The sequence below is a fragment of the Colias philodice genome, chromosome 6 (genome assembly GCF_061535455.1).
Source record: "Colias philodice isolate Cphi_HAF_F1 chromosome 6, ilColPhil1 Martin Lab GWU primary, whole genome shotgun sequence".
Classification (NCBI taxonomy): Eukaryota; Metazoa; Arthropoda; class Insecta; order Lepidoptera; family Pieridae; genus Colias; species Colias philodice.
The window spans coordinates 13,157,333-13,176,589 of record NC_143091.1 but is presented as its reverse complement, the minus strand read 5'-3'; the positions used below and the strand labels follow the sequence as shown (position 1 = coordinate 13,176,589).

Here is a 19,257-nt window from a genome sequence, read left to right as displayed (position 1 = left end):
AAATATTTATTAATTATTATTTTTGTTTATTTAATAACAATTAAACCACATCGAATCAGACCCTGAAAAATGAAAGGGTTCTATTCCTGAGCATACTCAAGCGTAAGAGAAAAAAAAAGACTCGATTAGTAAATTATTTCGGTCGCTATCGTGTTAACAAGAAAAAGGATCCGCACATACAGACACACGGACGTCCAAGACAGAACTTTTTTAAACTGTTTTTTAACTAGTTTAAATAACAAAAATGACATCAAAAATATCATGAACGTTAAAAATAGTGTTTTTTCTTAATATTTGTGTGTATGTATTATCTTACAAGTGCAATGTATGATACATAAAGACATTTTAAGTTTGAAAAATCAGATGTTTTGCGCGAAGTGACAGTAGTACCCACCTCAACGCTTCGCTTATGAGGCGTGCAATACGTTATTATTATTTATTTCTAACGTTTTTACCATGGAATCTTTTTAATGCTATATTAAAAGTACAAATACATTAGCCACTGCTAATGAATAATTTCTCTTCCAGTTCCAGGACCTCCCGCAGACGTGAAAGTATTTCCCCACTCTGATGACTCTGTCATGCTGAGCTGGCTCCCTCCCTTACAGCCGAACGGACTGATACGACACTACAGAGTCTACACTCGACCGCAGAGGTAAGAAAATGAATAAGAATAACGATAAAATTTCAATTTGAACTAAATGATTATACGTTCTGATTGGATTTTGCATATTTTCCTGAATTTCAATTCAATTCATATTATTTTTTTATTTATTTTAAAGTGAATTGGCTTTATTGGATTAATCGATTCCTTACATATTATTAGTTTTACGAATACAAAGATACAAAACGAGTACCTAATAGTTCAGGATAATACCCAATACTGCTTAATTGCACTGCAGGATAGGTCGTCACTCGAGCGAGGTGGTACTGGTGGGCGAGCGGCAGCAGCGCGGCGAGCAGGCGCTGGTGCTGGCGGGGCTGGCGCCGCGCCGCTACGAGCTGTGGGTCGCCGCCAGCACCGCCGCCGGGGAGGGCGACATGAGCACTGTGGTCGCAGCCACGCCCAGCGCTACGGGTGCGTTTTAAATGCAACAAAGTTTGGTATTGCGTAAAATTAGCGGCTACAAAAAATTTTCACTAGAAATGTTCATGGTAATTTTTTAATGTTTCGTTGGCGTAATTCATATCATTATTTAGTTCAAGACTTTTTTATTTTTCTTAAATATTACTATAGACATTAAGCACTTACAATAACTGTTTTGTAAAAAAATTGTCACTGTTTGTGTATTTTGTAGCGGGTGCCAAAATAGCGTCATTCCCGCGTCGTGTAGTGGTCTCCGTGGGTGGATCAGTCGCCCTGCGCTGCGCGGCGGCGGGCCAGGCGGGGGCGCGCGGCTGGGCGCGGCGCCGCCCGCCGCCGTCGCACAGCGACCCGCGTGTGAGGATGGATGGCGATGCGCTTGTTATACTCAGTGAGTGTTTGAGACAAGTTTTTGAATCTCAGAAATTAAGATTTTTAAATGTCAATTACAAAATATGGTTATATTTGTTTTGATCGACTAAATAAAAAGAATTTACTTTTAAATTGTTTTTGACAATTGCCATGTTTATGAACTTATCAATATTTTTATTCGAACTCACTCTCTGGCTAATAATATAAGGCATAGTTAATATATTTATAATTTTGTTCTAGTAACCCATTAAATCGTTTCCAGAAGCGGAGCCGTCCCTGGCAGACAACTACACGTGCACGGTGCGCAACCGCTGGGGCGAGGACCACGCCACGTGGGAGCTGGTGGTGCTGAGCGCGCCGCCCGCACCGCGGCTCCGGCTCGCCAGCGCCTCGCCCACTGCACTCGTGGTGGCGTGGGATACCACGGGAGCTGATAGTGAGTCACATTTTATATGTATATGGTAATTTAAGGTATTGTGAAAGAGAAGGAAGTTGGATTAAAATAAAAGGTTTTAATGTTACACGTTTATTATTGCGCAGTACAGTAGGGCCAGTAGCAAAAGATACAGAATTTTCCAAAGACAGTTTTTTACTTTATGTCACATTTATTACATTGCCATATGTCAAAATAACACAGATAATATTCCTTCATATTCAACAGAAAGCCAACAAGTTTTGAAGTTCAATTTCTGAAAACTTATAATGGCATTTAATTAACCAAATCCTTTTTTTTAAAGGAAAAAAAAGACGACATGATTTATTATAATGATAGTTTAAAAAAGTAAATTTAAAAAAGGTACAAGTATTGGTCCCAGAATTGAGCCTTGTGAAACCCCAGGTGATGTAACTGAACTTATTGGATGACATCCTTATACAATTTAAGCATGTATTTTACATAAATAATATTATTATTTGGAACATCATCAGTCCAATAAATAAAAATTTTAATTTGGTAGAACGTTATAAAAATTTTAATTTGGTAGAACGTTCATAATGTTACAATGAACTTTATCAACGCTTTCGAGAAAGTTATTTTTATTTTTTATTTGCATTTCAGAACATTTTTTTTTAATTATTTAATACTAGCAATGCCCTGCGGTTTCACCCGCATAGATAGCGATATCGTTACAGTGAAAAGTCTACTATAGGTTTAATTTTTAATCACATGAAAATCACCTTTATCCCGTCCCGCACTACGGCCTTTTTTTTTTTTTTTTTTGTTTTAGTGGGGAAATCTTTCATAGATACCCACGGCCTCCGGGGGAGGGGCCGTGGGTTATGTCGGATTCCTACCGACCAAAACCCCACTGTATTCCGTCAAGACGCATATTGGTAGAATTCCTCCGTGGCCCCCGCACTACGGCCTGCTCGAACAGTATACCTACTATTTTCTGTAGATTGACACTTTTAAAAATTCGTTATATCTTTTGAATGGAATATCCAATTCTTTTCATTTAAAAAGTATTTTGCTGGTATTGAAACAGTCTTTAATAAAACATCATTTAACCCATTGACCACCGTAAGGCCCGATCGGGGCGCGACACAATAGATTTTCTATTGTGTCTGTGATTCCGAGGACTGATGGATTAATGGGATAAGGATTAATATATTATGTGTATGGATAACTTGGTTTGATTACTGTCGGCGCTTCTATTTATTTTGAAAACGTAAAAAAGTTGTTGTAGTAACATAACTACTGAAGATGGACATATGGTATCGCGGACTTTCTTGTAGATATAGATCCATTCTATAATATCGTAGAACATTTTTGCACGCCTCATAAGCGAAGCGTTGAGGTGGGTACTACTGTCACTTCGCGCAAAACATCTGATTTTTCAAACTTAAAATGTCTTTATCTATACAAATATTATAAAGAGGAAAGGTTTGATTTTTTGTTTGTTTGTTTGTTTGTATGAATTGAATAGGCTCCGAAACTACTTGGCAGATTTGAAAAATTCTTTCACTGTTGGAAAGCTACATCATTTCTGAGTGACATAGGCTAGGTTTTATCCCGGAAATCCCACGGGAACGGGAACTATGCGGGTTTTTTTTTGAAAACGCGGGCGAAGCCGCAGGCGGAAAGCTAGTGTATCATACATTGCACTTGTAAGATAATACATACACACCCATATTAAGAAAAAACACTATTTTTAACGTTCATGATATTGCACGCCTCATAAGCGAAGCGTTGAGGTGGGTACTACTGTCACTTCGCGCAAAACATCTGATTTTTCAAACTTAAAATGTCTTTATGTATCATAACATTGCACTTGTAAGATAATACATACACACACATATTAAGAAAAAACACTATTTTTAACGTTCATGATATTTTTGATGTCATTTTTGTTATTTAAACTAGTTAAAAAACAGTTTAAAAAAGTTCTGTCTTGGACGTCCGTGTGTCTGTATGTGCGGATCCTTTTTCTTGTTAACACGATAGCGACCGAAATACTTTACTAATCGAGTCTTTTTTTTTCTCTTACGCTTGAGTATGCTCAGGAAAAGGGTTCTATAACCCTTTCATTTTTCAGGGTCTGATTCGATGTGGTTTAATTGTTATTAAATAAACAAAAATAATAATTAATAAATATATTTATTAAAAAAAAATTATGAGGCGTGCACTTTTGGATTTTCCAAATTATTTTTTTTGATGTCATTTTTGTTATTTAAAATAGTTAAAAAACAGTTTAAAAAAGTTCTGTCTTGGACGTCCGTGTGTCTGTATGTGCGGATCCTTTTTCTTGTTAACACGATAGCGACCGAAATACTTTACTAATCGAGTCTTTTTTTTTCTCTTACGCTTGAGTATGCTCAGGAATAGAACCCTTTCATTTTTCAGGGTCTGATTCGATGTGGTTTAATTGTTATTAAATAAACAAAAATAATAATTAATAAATATTTATTAAAAAAAATTATGAGGCGTGCACTTTTGGATTTTCCAAATTATTTTGTTCTTTCTTCAATAGATTCCGCAGCGCATGCGATGACAGAAGTTGTATTGAGGATTTTTTACATCTTGGGTTACATTATTGCATTTTTGGTAAGGATCTCTAATTTTTTTGAAAATGAAATATAGCCTATGTTGCTCAGTTAAGATGCAGCTTTCTAATGGTGAAAGAATTTTTGAAATCGGTCCAGTAGTTTTTGCGTGAAAACCATACATATATACATACATACATACTTACAAACTTTTCCTCTTTATAATATTAGTATAGATTATTACAATACGACCAATCGTATTCGACAATCTTACCACTGTTATATTGTTATCTCAGCTTTCAATAAATTTATATACAAACTAGATTTCCGCCCGCGGCTTCGCCCGCGTTTGCAAAGGAAAACCCGCATAGTTCCCGTTCCCGTGGGATTTCCGGGATAAAAACTATCCTATGTGTTAATCCAAGTTACCCTCTATATGTGTGCTAAATTTCATTGTAATCGGTTCAGTAGTTTTTACGTGAAAGAGTAACAAACATCCATACATCCATACATCCATACATCCATACATCCATACATCCTTACAAACTTTCGCCTTTATAATAGTATTATATATTATATATACAAATGTATAAATCGTTGCGCTACGTGTCAGGCTACACGCTGGAGTGGTCCCGCGGCGAGGGCCCGCGGCAGTCGCGCGAGGAGGCTGGCTCTGCACGCAGCGCGGCGCTGCGCGGGCTGGCGTGCGGCGCGCGCTACCGCGTGTGGGCGCGCGCGCGCGGCCCGGCCGGCGCCTCGCCGCACAGCGACGCGCTGCACGCCGCCACGCTCGGCGCGCGTGAGTACACCGCGCTAACATTGTGCTAGCGGCTAACGGGCCACCAGTTCTCATCAGACCGGGAGCTCAAAATGCGTTACAGCACCGCACCAAAACACAGGAACAATCTGCTGCAAAACACACGGCAACTTTATGTAAGACGACGCAGAGACACCGCACCGCTCCAGTGAAAACGCTTCTAATCACCGATCTTCTCTTAATATACTTGACTGGTTATACTTGATTGATTTGATTCTACATCAACTGTCAGTCGAAGAAGTTTTTATACTTCTGAGATAACTTGACCTAAAATTTTAAATAAGTACAACAAAAATATGCATTTTTAATTTACTTACTTTCGCCTACCATGCCGCTTCGATAACATTTTAAAATTTTATGTTGTAGTATCAAAGGCGGCGCTGGAGAAACACCTTATATCCACCAACAGTAGTTGTGTGCGACTCAACCTCCTCACGTGGGACTGCAACGGATGTCCCTTGATCCACTTTATCATCTCTATCAAAGGATTCGAAGAATTTTCGTGGAGATCTGAAACAGCAGAGTTGGAACCTCATCCGTTTGTCTTTTGCGATTTGCGACCGGCCATGTGGTACCATTTGAGGATAGTCGCAACCACCACCGCTGGCGTGACAACTGCTACATATTACTTTTCAACGCTTACAGAAACTGGTGGTAAGATAATTTTACTACTTTGATTAATGACACCAGTACGATTTCATTATAGCAATTTGTATTGTGCTTCATTTGATACTCAACACGTACCTTCATTGGTCCTTCGAACCGGATCTGCAGAATCACAAAATCGTCTAATAATAAAATCTATTCTGCATTTATTTTATATCAATCTCCCTTTTTGGCTCGTACCGTTTGCTATCTGTTCTCATGATCCTAATTTGTCAGATTTTTTAATAGGCATAAACTAAAATAAAAAAAGACGTGTGGCACTCGGGGACTGCCGCGGTAAAGCTATTTCATAGCGTGCCTTCAAGCCACACCTCCGCGCCCGTCGGAGTGGGGATCGTGAGGTTTTTCGTTACGGAATTTCTCGATTCGGTCCCCACGCTCAAGGCCCACGATAGAAGCTATGCAATAGCTTAAAAAACCAAAGGTGTATTGTTATTTCCACGTATATTGCAGAGCGCATCCCAGCCCCGGCGCAGTTCCCGGCGCACGGGCCGGCGGGCGGCGCGCCGGGCGCGGGCGCGCTGGCGCTGCTCGCCGCCGCCGCCGCGCTCGCCACCGCGCTGCTGCTGCTCGCTGTTATTGTGTACAAGAGGAGGTCAGTGGCATAGTAGGAGTAGTGAGCGTGGATATATAAACAAATCAAATTACTTAAATTTCGCTTATTTATTATGAACTCTAATTTATCTCCATGCCAATATTACCTAAATCATCAGCAGGTGCAATTGATATAAATTTCATTTTAATCGCATCTATCAATTTCCAAATTATTATATTTGAATCTATCAATTAATCAATTTATTCCAGCAGCACAGCGAAATGCTTCAGGAAGGGCTACGAGCCGAGCAGCGTGTCAGAAGAAGACAAGTCGGTGGAAAAAAGAGACAACAGGAGAAACTGCCAGCAGGTGTACACCTCGTCACCTATCAAGTCTAGTAAAAAGGAACAACAAGGTAAGAACGGCATGAAAAATAAGTGCTAAGGATCAAAGGTCATAAACGGAAAAAGCAGTTATAGAGGTAGACCGTAGAACGAAAATAATACATTTTGTAAAATTCCTACAAAAGGATAATCAGTAGCCAAAAAGGCCCAGTAGGTTTAATTTATTTCACTCAAATGTTGTATAAACAATTTCTTTCAACAGAGATGTACGAGATAAGTCCGTACGCGACGTTTAGCATGTCGAGCGGCGCCGTGTGCAACGAGGGCGCGGGTGCGGGTGTGGGGGGCGCGGGGGTGGGCGGTGTGGGGGGGAGCGGCCCCGCGGGGGGCAGCGTGGGCGGGGCCACGGCGGCCAGCGGCACGCTGCGCACGTTCGGGCGCGCCGAGCCCGCGCCGCTCAGCGCCGCGCCGCCACGGCACCACCACCACGATCCAGCTGACTCAGGTGGGTATCAGTTATGAGTTATGACACTGGGCATTGTATTGACAATATTTTTGAACATTCCGTGAGCTGTGGTTTCTGCTTTATGTCAAGGTCACTATAACGAATCTCATTTTTATAAACCTACTATTATTCCATCAGTCCCCGGAATCACAGACACGATAGATAATCTATTGTGTCGCGCCCCGATCGGGGCGCTCGGTGGTCAATAGCCCGGTTTACACGCACGCTCTTTCGCGCGCGATTCGGCTTTCACGCGGGAAAGAGCGAGCATTTAAACGATGACAGAGAGAACGAGATTGCGCGTCCACTCCGCACACACTCCAACGCGCCATGCTTTTCTTCGTTCAATCGCGCGTGATTATCGTTTACACGCACAATCTTTCCTCTTTCCTCAGCGCGCGTGCTTTCCCGCGTTCAATCCCGCGCACTCAATCACGCGGTAAAGAGTGTGCGTGTAAACCGGGCTAATGGGTTAAAAGTCCTGGTGTAATTAAATGTTTGTTTCTTTCCATTCCCAGACGAGTACACGCTGTCACGCGCGATGACGCTGATGGTGCGGCGCGGTGAGTCTGACTCCGAGTCCAGCGGCTCGCCCTGCGCCGAGTGCAGCGCCGCCGGCTACCAGCCCGCCAAGGGTATGTAACTGGTGAACTGCATAGTGAAATATAATATGATTGGTCTAGTAGGATTTAGGAGGAGAAGATAAACTGCTGTTATACTATGATACTTTTTTTATATATTATACTTTAAATTCAATTATAAGAAGAAAGAAAATGATAAGCTTTAATATATATTATCTTTACTTATTAGATGTCAGCTTGAAAGCCGAGAGTTACGGCGCGTTCCCAGAGGAGTCGTTCCGCGGCGTGACGGACTCGAGCGCGGAGTCGTGCGCGTCGGCCGCGCGCCTCCCCGCGCGCCGCCGCCCGCGCCGACACGCGCCCAGCGCACACAGGTATAGGTCGTGCGCGTGTCAGAAGTCAAACTTCTTTGGAAAACTTCAAAAATACAAAAATCGTGGCCTTACTTCTTGACGTGACGGTGTTGCTATGATGTGACTTGGAAATTTTACTCTCAACGCGCCCAAAGAAGTTTCAAAAATAATCTATGTACCTAAATCATTACGGCTGTCAGCATCGTGCACGCAACACGGTGCGTTAGCACAGTCAAACGTTACAGCCGTCAAAATCTTAGAAAGTCAGAAAAAAACGTCTGTAACGCAATAAATTTGATTTATTTAGACGCCCTCTACAAAAGGTTAAAGAAACAAAAAGTCTAATACGTTCTTGCGTTTAGCGCCATCTAGTTGCGTCTTTTATAAACACTAGCATGGCTTATAAAACTGTGTTTTCCGAATCATAAGAGTTTTGAAATTTTCTGCTAGATGGCGTTATTTTAAAAATGTTTATTTATTATATCCGCAGATACCCGCAGCGTCAGGAACAGGAGAGGCGAGATTTTACAATACACGTTTGAAGAACGACAATAAAGACTGCTATAAGCGACTAGATATAATTATTACTGTTAGTAGATTGATATAAACGATTTGTTGGTTTATTTGTAACAAAGTTAAAGTTTCTAATTTTGTAATTAACTCGAATTATTCGCGGCCTATTTGGATATTATATAGAGATGTATCTATCATCGACAAAAATGGACAAAATTGTAAATTTCGAAATATTTTTTTGATACGTAATAGGTACTGAATAGGTTTGTTACTGTATGTTTAAGGATAAACTACAAATACGAGAGAAGGCATTGTATTAATTTTATATCGAGTTACGTTGGACTTTCTGTAGTTCTTAGCTATATTAAAAAAAAGTACTGAACAATACTACTAGTCAAAATATACCACTGACTTTTTTACTGTTTATTTTATGTGATTACTTTTGTATAATACATAATAATTATTAATGTTTAGACTTTTTAAGCTATAATAATATATAATTTAGTTATGTAATTAGCAAGTCTCGTATGTTTGCTCAATGTTTTATAAGGTATTATGTTAATTACGCCAAAGTACACTGCCGACCCTGTAAATATCTGTTTAGATAATAATAAAGTTATAAGATTCATTTGTGCCTTTTATTTCACTTATCTCAAACCCACACGCTATTATCTAAGCTAGTTTGGTTTTTATTAAGATTTTCATTAGTATAATGCACATCGCTTCACAATATAAGTTTTTTTGAGTTTTACAATACTATAATAATATAAGAATGTGATAAGAGTTTCCATACGACCTTCCTTAATTACAAACATCACAAAACATAATATGTAATTGTTAAGTTATATTCCCGATAGAGATTCATAAAAGTTCGTAACTAGTAAAAAAGCACAAAAGGCTCACTAGCCGGTACTAAAAAAATGTGCCTGAAGTGAAAACGTGCAAACACCTTTCCTATACGTTACATGGTTATCATACTTCTTTTATTATTGGCTGTCCACATCGATAAGGAAAATTTAAAGAAATCAAAATCTGCAGATTAAGGCATTATGTTGAACAAGGTACAAACATATTATTCGAATATGATCACGACACTTATATTATAGCGTGCTCCATTTGTACATCAAAACAACTGAACCGATTTCGATACATTTTACCAAAGAATTAATAGAATAAATTGTACATCACTGACTCATTGACAATTATTATTATACGAGTGTCGATTTTTTAAACTATGTACAACATAAACACACGAATCACCACGGGCAGTGAGCTAGTTCATCGGTAAAACGTCAAACTAGGTTACAAAACAGAAAAACACAGTCATACTTAGCAATTCCATCCCGTTACCGCCAATCTCGAAAGTGTAACAGACAGAAAGGAGTGTTGTGTTTTGGCTCTGAGAGCTGAGAGCGACTCGAGGGCCAGCCTAATTGGACACTGGGACCCGCTCTATCAATGTCCTAGCTGTGCCGAATTGCAATGATGTAATTTTTGAGGCAAAGAAAATCTCCCGTACATGATGTGAATATTGATTGCTAGATTTAAATACTTGTACTGAACATTATAACATTCCTAGTAGAGTAGAGCAATTTAAATTAGCTAATAATATAGCTTTAGATAATCAGCTTTATTTTTAAATTTTGTTTTATAGACCATTAATAAAGGTACCAGGTAAAAGAGAACTAAATTTTTATTATCTTCACATAACTTTCCATGCCGTTTTTTTATTAAAAAAATAAACACTGAAAAAAAAATCATCTAAACTAAAATTCACTCTAGAATTATTCAATTTATACGTAAAAGATTGGAATAGTTCCAATAAATTACCAAACAAAGGTTGTCATTGGCAGCGGAGGTCAACTCTCTTTGTCCCTCCGATCGGCACTCCGGTGACGTTTCACCTCTACATATGTGTTTAACGATGTCTACTACAGATTTTCAAAGAAAGTATTTTGTTTTGTTAAAGTTTACAATCTTTTCGAAATTATTAAATAAATAAATAAAATAAATAAATCATTTATTGTATAAAGTCATGGTACAAAGATATTAAGATCAAAATTAAAGAACATTCATGTTTTTACTATAACTACCTATCATACAATAATTATAATTAATTCACATGGATGGTTGTAAAAAGATATTTTTTTATGATTTTAAAATTTAATTAAACAAAGTTCCAAGCTGGAACATACAATAAAACAATTCAGAAAAAAAGAATATACAAAATAAAGGCATTTCCTGTTTGATTGCTTGAATAAATTACCTTTAATGTTATCATTACCCAACTCACGCCAACTCATGAGAGTTCCTTTTATCATTTTCGTGAAATTTCCCATGTCTTAATTGTCACATTGTAACTTGGAGTGAATAAAAAGGCACAAAGGGACTGAAAAACTTTTATATAAATGATTTCAGCTTGAGCATCCTGTAATAACTTTAACAACTAAGCCTCTCATCTGCACATAATTTAAGAAGGAAAAATATAGCCTACTAGCTTTCCACCCGCAGCTTCGCCCGCGCAGTCAAAGAAAAACCCGTATAGTTCCCGTTCCCGTGGGATTTCCGGGATAAAAAATTTATCCTATTTCCCGGGATAAAAAGTAGCCTATGTCCTTTCTCGGGTATCAAAATATCTCTATACCAAATTTCATGCAAATTTGTTAAGTAGTTAAGGCGTGATTGAGTAACAGACAGACAGACAGAGTTACTTTCGCATTTATAATATTAGTATGGATTATAAGGTACTATCGCTAAAACATAGTAAAGAAGACTACCCTTTCATTGTGTTGAACGGAAAAGTTTTGAGTTATCCAGAATCCAGGTTAGTTGGAGTTGGTAGAATTTGCTTGACCCTTTGTAATAAGACTTAGTTGTTCAATGTTTTTCTGGAAACTTGATCAAGGTTTACCTTCTTTGTGACTACTATTTCATTGTATTTATGTTTTGGCTATAATGAGAACAGTTGTTACATTATTTCATCCATATACCATCCAGTTTATACATAGAGTTAGTACTTACAACGTTTTTTTTAATAATTTTGAGTACACAATTTGAGTAATTCCGTCAAATTTAATAAATACTCGCGTTTGATGGAATATGTATCTACATGTCAGATATTTATTAATAAGTATAATATACACAAAGAACTCAGATTGATTATTTTTTTATTAAATCTTAAGCTTAACAGTTCATTTTTACTATCTCTTACAATCTTGGGCAATAGTTTGTAAAATTTCACAATGATAGGTTTAAATAATTTGGAAAATCCAAAAGTGCACGCCTCATATTTTTTTTTTAATAAATATTTATTAATTATTATTTTTGTTTATTTAATAACAATTAAACCACATCGAATCAGACCCTGAAAAATGAAAGGGTTCTATTCCTGAGCATACTCAAGCGTAAGAGAAAAAAAAAGACTCGATTAGTAAAGTATTTCGGTCGCTATCGTGTTAACAAGAAAAAGGATCCGCACATACAGACACACGGACGTCCAAGACAGAACTTTTTTAAACTGTTTTTTAACTAGTTTAAATAACAAAAATGACATCAAAAATATCATGAACGTTAAAAATAGTGTTTTTTCTTAATATGTGTGTGTATGTTTTATCTTACAAGTGCAATGTATGATACATAAAGACATTTTAAGTTTGAAAAATCAGATGTTTTGCGCGAAGTGACAGTAGTACCCACCTCAACGCTTCGCTTATGAGGCGTGCAAAATAAGCACAGCTATAAGCAGAAATTAGTTTTAAGGTTAGATTTTATCCGCAAAATAGATTGAATCCGCAAAAAAATCTGATGTGCCCAAATAGAATCGAATTGAATCATTCAATCGAATCTAATCAAGAGTTTAACTTTCAATATCATCATGCTATAGTTATCTTTAGATCATATTTTGTACATTTTTTGATTCACATTTTATTATATTGATAATATTCATGTTTTAATAAAAAAATAAACCCATGACCTAATGATAATTTAAGCGATGAGATATGGATTTTATCAACGTGAGGATGATATAATATGAGGAATGTGGCCACTCTCGAATTAGAAGGTAACAACATTGGAAAATGCCTAACAAGTTCTTACGTATGTGATAAAAATAATTGTTTTTATAGTAGACTTAATTATGTATTCGTGTTAAACACAACATCAAAGTAATCGAGTGTAGAACATGATGCTCCTTTCCCACGACAAAAGATATCACACATAATTTAGGCCCCTTTTTAACAAAGGACAAAGCATGACTGGATAATCTCTTGTGAAGAAAAGTGTGGTAGGTAAATATAATATTAAGTAGGAGAAACTTTGAGGATGAAAACTTCAATACTTATAAAATAGTTTATTATTAAATGAATCTAAGGAAATGAGTGTAGGTACTACTGATTAGATTAGATTATACATTTAAAACTCCCATTTATTCTAAAGTTATTCGTAGGTAGGTACGTTTACGTACTTCACGTTTAAAATACATGCATATAATTATTACTTTGAAATGTACTGAGCGAACTGCAACAAATTTAATGAATATAATTTATTAAGACCCGTTTGATTTGTATTTTGAGCAAATATAATGCTGAAACTTGAAGATGTCCACAAAACGTAATATTTTCCTTCATCTTTATTAATTAAGGCGTTTTCAAAGGCCTGGCACGAACATAAGGGCTCCACACACTCATACTGCTCAAAACACGACTTATTTCCTTTCTCTACACGCAGTAAGAGTCCTTTACCTTACCCAAGAACTTCAAAAGCGCGCATTTCCTGGCAAAGTTAACTTGTAGTCAGCACGAGAAATGCAACTTAAAATGAATGCATGCAAGACTCAAAATTCGATCGGTGATTGCAAAGATATGTGTACGATTTCACGCATGCGCTGAAATCAAGGCAGCCATTTTCAAAAACACACACATAGAGATGTGATAGAGGAGTTACGTTTGAATAATACACACACAAAAAATGTATCAAATTCACTTGCGGCTGTGTGCGTGCGTTTGTTTTGTGTGTGAGGGATGCTGAGTAAAGTCCTGACTACAATGTACTTGAATTTGATATCCGTGTCTTGTATTTTTAAGTACGATGGAAAATTTAAAATCAAATAATAATGTATCCAAGCTTTTGTATTATATGAAATTTTATGTTATATAATAAGACGTTACAATTTAATTAAATTTATATAATATTTACATTTATTTAAATAAATTATAATGACTTTTCACACTATTATCACGTTTAAGATTCCCAACCTTCATTGTTATGCAATAAAGAACAGTGTTATCGTTCGAAAAATATTTTTATAAAAACAATCTTTATGTTATTTTGCATGCAATTTATACATATTTTCAAAAAAATATAGAGCTCACCGAAAATAATTTATATTTTTGTAGAGACATGACTTTACTGCTTAACTCTACATTATGCCTACAATACTACATAGAAATCACTACTTAAGCCACAACCCAAGACAATCACAGTCACTAGCCCACAAACAATTAAAACATTTATCAAAATTTATCTGAACTCAGCTCAATAGATGACCTGACCTGGCTTCCACGCAGAGATTTAGTCAGGCTGTAGCCGCCGCGCCAAGCGGTCCCGCGTCCGCGTCAAACCGTCCTCTAGGAAAATAGAAAAATAAAACTAGGTACGTAGCATCCTTGCGAGTTGCGGGGTTGAGGTCTCCACGAGTGCCTGTTAAGTTTTCGAGTTGCGTATTCAATGTGCTCCCGATCAGCTGATGCGTAGCTTTGAGTGGAGCTTGAGTGAAGTTTTCAGACTCGAATAAATATTTGTGAGACGGTATGGAGTTGACAGTAATTACTGTATGTAGGATAAATATGAGGTGCTAACCTTCTGCGAGTGACCTATTTAAGAAATGAGATATATTTTACACCAACAACAGATGACGGACCGATTTATGATCCACGTGGATTCATGATAACATAATGTTTATAATGCTCTGTCCTTTGGTTACATGGTTACAAGTATAGATATTAAATTTTGTTTACGTTTAATGTAAAAAAGGAAGTTATATAGAAATAAAATATTACTTAGCAGTTTATATCATGAGTACAGATTGATTACTGGTTTCTCAACTAGCCACTTACCCCGGCTTCGCCCCTATTTGACCGAAAGCTTATGTTATTCGTTAAGATGTAGTTTTATAATGTCCAAATAAATTTAGCCTTAATAAATCTCCTAGTTTTTGTTAATTTATTCGTGGCAAACGAACAATCAAAATATTATTTTTCTTTATTATAAAAAAAATACTAACAGAAATTAGTTATTAATATAAAAATTAACTAGGTGCTTATCTGGTGGCTTCCGGTTCTGGTTGGGTTAACCCGAGAAAAAAATACAATGAACTATTTGCTTTCGTCAATCAGGAGCAGTTTAGCATCCTAATGTGAACGATTATTTATGAAAGGTCTAGTAGTTTTACAGTACCTACTTACAGCTGCAGTTACAAAAAAAATCACGGTAAGAGACAGTCATATTCCACCTTAATGAAAGTGAGAATTATTGTGATAGCATACTAAGGAATCTATTTAGTCCTAGAAATACGAATAATTTTTAACAGATAAACGTAGTTAAGGTGTTAAATTATTTATCCCTTAAATGTGTCTATTATTTTCAAATATTAATAAAACTGATACGTAATGATTTACAAATTAAAACGGTATGAAATAATGAAATGTTAATAATTATTTATATCACCAAGCACATGTTAATTACGTTTAAAATTAATTCATGTTAATATAAAACTACACTATAATATAATTAATACTCATTTTAAATTAATAACTGGTACTGAAATAAACAGCTTTTCACGTACAAGTTAAATATAGTTACATAACAATTTTCACTATTTCGTATTTATATGCATTATTTAAAAATAAAAATAACGTAGGTAGAGCTTAAGATAGAGCTTATTTTAATAATTATGTATGAAATGAAAGTTTGAAATTGGATAAAGCAATACAATATCAGTGAATAATTCCAATTTACATTTCATACCAATATGATCAAAAGTCGCATTACCGAAATTAAAAATTGGACGTTAAGAGTCAAGTGCGAGTCGACTATTGTCATCGAGTTTTGATGATTCTCAATAAGTCCTTATGATTGAAGTGAATAATCATTTTACTATACAATAATATGTTAAAGTTTTAACTTAATTATAATATTGTATATATGTATTTATGATAAGCGTCGATCGCCTATAGCACAGGTCTAGTACCTACTTTAGGCGATTGTCGTGTCTCATATAATGTGGGTCCAAATAAATATTTTTTCATTTTTTTTTTTCATATAAAATTTTACAACATTATTACAGCTAAAATAATTCGTTACAAATGAATCTTTTGAACGTATTCAACGTAGAACGTATAGTAAATACCATTATAATAAAGAAATCCTTTTTATTGGGCTGTAGACAAAACTAAGCTTAACGGTAAGTCCAACCTATTACATCACATATTTTTAAGCATGGCAATATGATTTATTATAATACGTTATCTATACTAATATTATAAAGAGGAAAGGTTTGTATGTATGTATGTATGTATGGTTTTCACGCATAAACTACTGGACCGATTTTGATGAAATTTGGCACAGATAATCTTTAGACCCTGAGAAAGAACAAAGGCTACCTTTTATTGCGCAATAATATGTACCACGGGCGAAGTCGGGGCGGACCGCTAGTATTATGTAAAAATGATGAAACTACATAATTATTGTACATCCTACCCTAAAATATATAAGTATAAGTTTTAATTTAAACCATATAAGATGTTTCATTACTGTATAAAAATGTAGGTACGAAAGCCGCACAGTAAGAGGTTAACAATGTACTTAGAAAAAGGTATAAATTTTGGGCACCATAATAATATATAAGCAGTTTTTTTGTATACATTTATTGTTATTGTAGAAATGTTCATATTCGAGCTCTTACGTGACAATTGTTATAACGAAGCTTTTACGAGGGTTCTTCGATGTTGTTTACGAAAAACTCACCTTTTTAGTTTATTGTATTCAAATGTTAAATTTTCGTCATTTTGTTTATGTTATATTCTATACTAGCTCTCTACCTATATTTTGCGCTATATATTCTTACATTCTCGGCATGCGTGCTTTTATTATGCAAGCAACGCATATACTGTTAAATTTCCAGTCTTTCACTATCTTATTATATTATATGAAAATTAAATGAAATTTAAGAATGGCACAGATTTGGCGTCTCAGCGGAAAATACAATTAGTTTTAAAACCAAAATTTTTCAAATGCCTTCGGTTGAAGTGATTTTTATTCCCAGTTAATGTTTTAGAATTGATTTCTTTTTCAAAATTTAATTCATTTAAAAAATGTACCTACTAACTTAATTTCTTAAAAAATATACCTATAATAATTATATCTCTAAGAAAATTAATATTGTGAGCTTGGAACACAGAATAAATAAAAATAAAATATTCTCGCAAAACCTTCTCACTTGAGAAATGGGAGCAAAGCTGTGTGCAAAACTAGTGTATAGTCCGTATATTCAACAAAGAAATTTCGCACAGGAATAACAAAAAATCCGATACTTTTCATACAGTTCTGTTTTTGTTGAGTTATTGTTATCGTATTGAGAACTTCTAAAAAGCTTTCAGTTACGCAAATAAACCATCAATTTATATTCAACAACTATGTATTTTAGCTTCACTAAAGATACTTCGAATTATTAAGCCAATATTTAGGTAGAAGTTATTTTTATTATAATAACTTTTTTCATTGAATCTAAAATAATCAATAGAGAGTGAATTCACTTTAATTTCAATTCATATTTCTTTATTGAGCCAATAAATGCATAAAGAAATTTAAAGTAAAATGGAGGCCTTATCGCTTAAATGCATCTCTGCTGAGTAAATAATAAAAAACAGGTTAAGTATACAATCAAATAAGAAGAAAAGAATAGAAATAAAAGAAAGATTTTTTCACAAAAATGCAAAAAACACGTATTTTAACAGCTGTTGTTGACGTACAAACATTTACCCAATAATATTGTAAGTAAAAAAACGCCATTAAAATTTAGATATAATTTACAACAACAAGTCAAGCGGATTCCCAGCACTTGGTATTCCGTTTTCACTATTCAAATGAAATAAAACCCAGAAAAGTAATTATTTCGTAGCATTTTTATATCATTTAACACTCTTCTGTCTGTTCGGTTAGCCTTTCATCAGTCACCTGCTGGAAATTATAAATAGAAAATAATATTGTATATTCAGTTGAAACATGAACATAATCCTGCCGGGTGTTTAATCGTCATTCAGACGAATGTCTTTGATCTGGCCTTTACGTCCAATGGTATAGAGTCAATTGTGTCTCATTTTTAATGCATTTCAATACTTTATTGACGTCACTTTTATGAAAGTGTAAATAAAAGCAAGAATACGTTGCATATCTTTTTATTTGAAATGAAAGGAACTATGAAAGTTTCTTCAGCATTTCTCTGTAGTAATAATTACTTTATGAATGAGTGAATGCTGTCTCATTATCATATGTTATGGCTTAAAGCGCTTAAACGCTTTAGACGGATGAATAACTGTAGGTATGTCAGTATAAGAACATTCTGTGGGTAACATTCATTACTGAATACTCTTTCTCTTGCATTCATTCTTAACGATTTCCACTAAACAACTCATTCATAAGAATGGTCAGTGTATATGAATAGTATTTGTGATGACTGCTTACCATTTTACATTATAATAAAATGTAGAGTATTGACCTAGGAAGTAATAATAAATTTTAAAATTACACCTTAATGAAATAGAGTATCTTATGTATAATTTATTGATTAAAATGCACACAACGAGTTAAAAAAGAGATACATGCAAAATACTTCAAAATATAAGCTAATTAAGTCAGGTACTTTCGTAAAATTACAGAATTTTGGTATACATTCTGTAATGGGATAAAATAAATATTAGACAACTTTATAAGCACTTTTCGACTTAATTAGAAATAATAATGTTCATGAAAATTATGGAAATAAATTAATTGATACAAAGTGGATGCCAATTTGCAGACGCAAAGCAAATTCACAAAACCTCTTAAAGCGATAAATCGAATTAAACTTATATTTCTCGTAATCGTAAAATGCCGATGATACTCGGCTAATGGAGGACCCTAATTAGATTTGTCAAGCTTCAAGCACCTGCCTTTATTATCGTTCGTTACGGATTGCATAATTGATTGCGAGCTACCCTTAACTTTACAATCCCACGCCAAACTAATATCTACTCTTTACCCGTACGAATTCAGTTTAAAATAGAACGCAGATAGAAACGCAGCAATGGCAGAAAAATTGGAAAGTATCCTAGACTCTGGACTAATAGAAATTTAAAAATATAATGGGATCTCATTAAGCTGCGGTAGTGAGCCTTCGTTTTATTTTACAGTAGATTTGCTTTGTTATTCATATTCTCGCATTATATGCCACGTGCACCAGTTTCATAATG

At 35.4% G+C, this 19,257-nt stretch overlaps 2 protein-coding genes across 2 annotated transcripts in view; both read left to right on the top strand.

Annotated features, from left to right (window-relative positions):
- Positions 1-2,004, top strand: part of LOC149488160 (cell adhesion molecule Dscam2-like) — a 55,949-nt gene extending 53,945 nt beyond the window's left edge. The window contains exons 24-28 of the mRNA XM_089695804.1: positions 529-655; positions 903-1,078; positions 1,299-1,475; positions 1,719-1,892; positions 1,997-2,004. Of these exons, the coding sequence (XP_089551930.1) occupies positions 529-655; positions 903-1,078; positions 1,299-1,475; positions 1,719-1,892; positions 1,997-2,004 (662 nt within the window). The remainder of the gene's footprint in view (positions 1-528; positions 656-902; positions 1,079-1,298; positions 1,476-1,718; positions 1,893-1,996) is intronic.
- Positions 2,005-5,182: 3,178 nt separating this feature from the next.
- Positions 5,183-9,380, top strand: LOC149488159 (uncharacterized). Its single transcript, XM_089695802.1, has 8 exons — positions 5,183-5,237; positions 5,622-5,909; positions 6,375-6,516; positions 6,729-6,871; positions 7,063-7,305; positions 7,824-7,940; positions 8,116-8,260; positions 8,730-9,380. Exons 2-8 carry the CDS (start codon positions 5,822-5,824, stop codon positions 8,779-8,781), a joined length of 930 nt encoding a protein of 309 aa, XP_089551928.1. The 5' UTR covers positions 5,183-5,237; positions 5,622-5,821; the 3' UTR covers positions 8,782-9,380.
- The last annotated feature ends 9,877 nt before the right edge of the window (positions 9,381-19,257 follow it).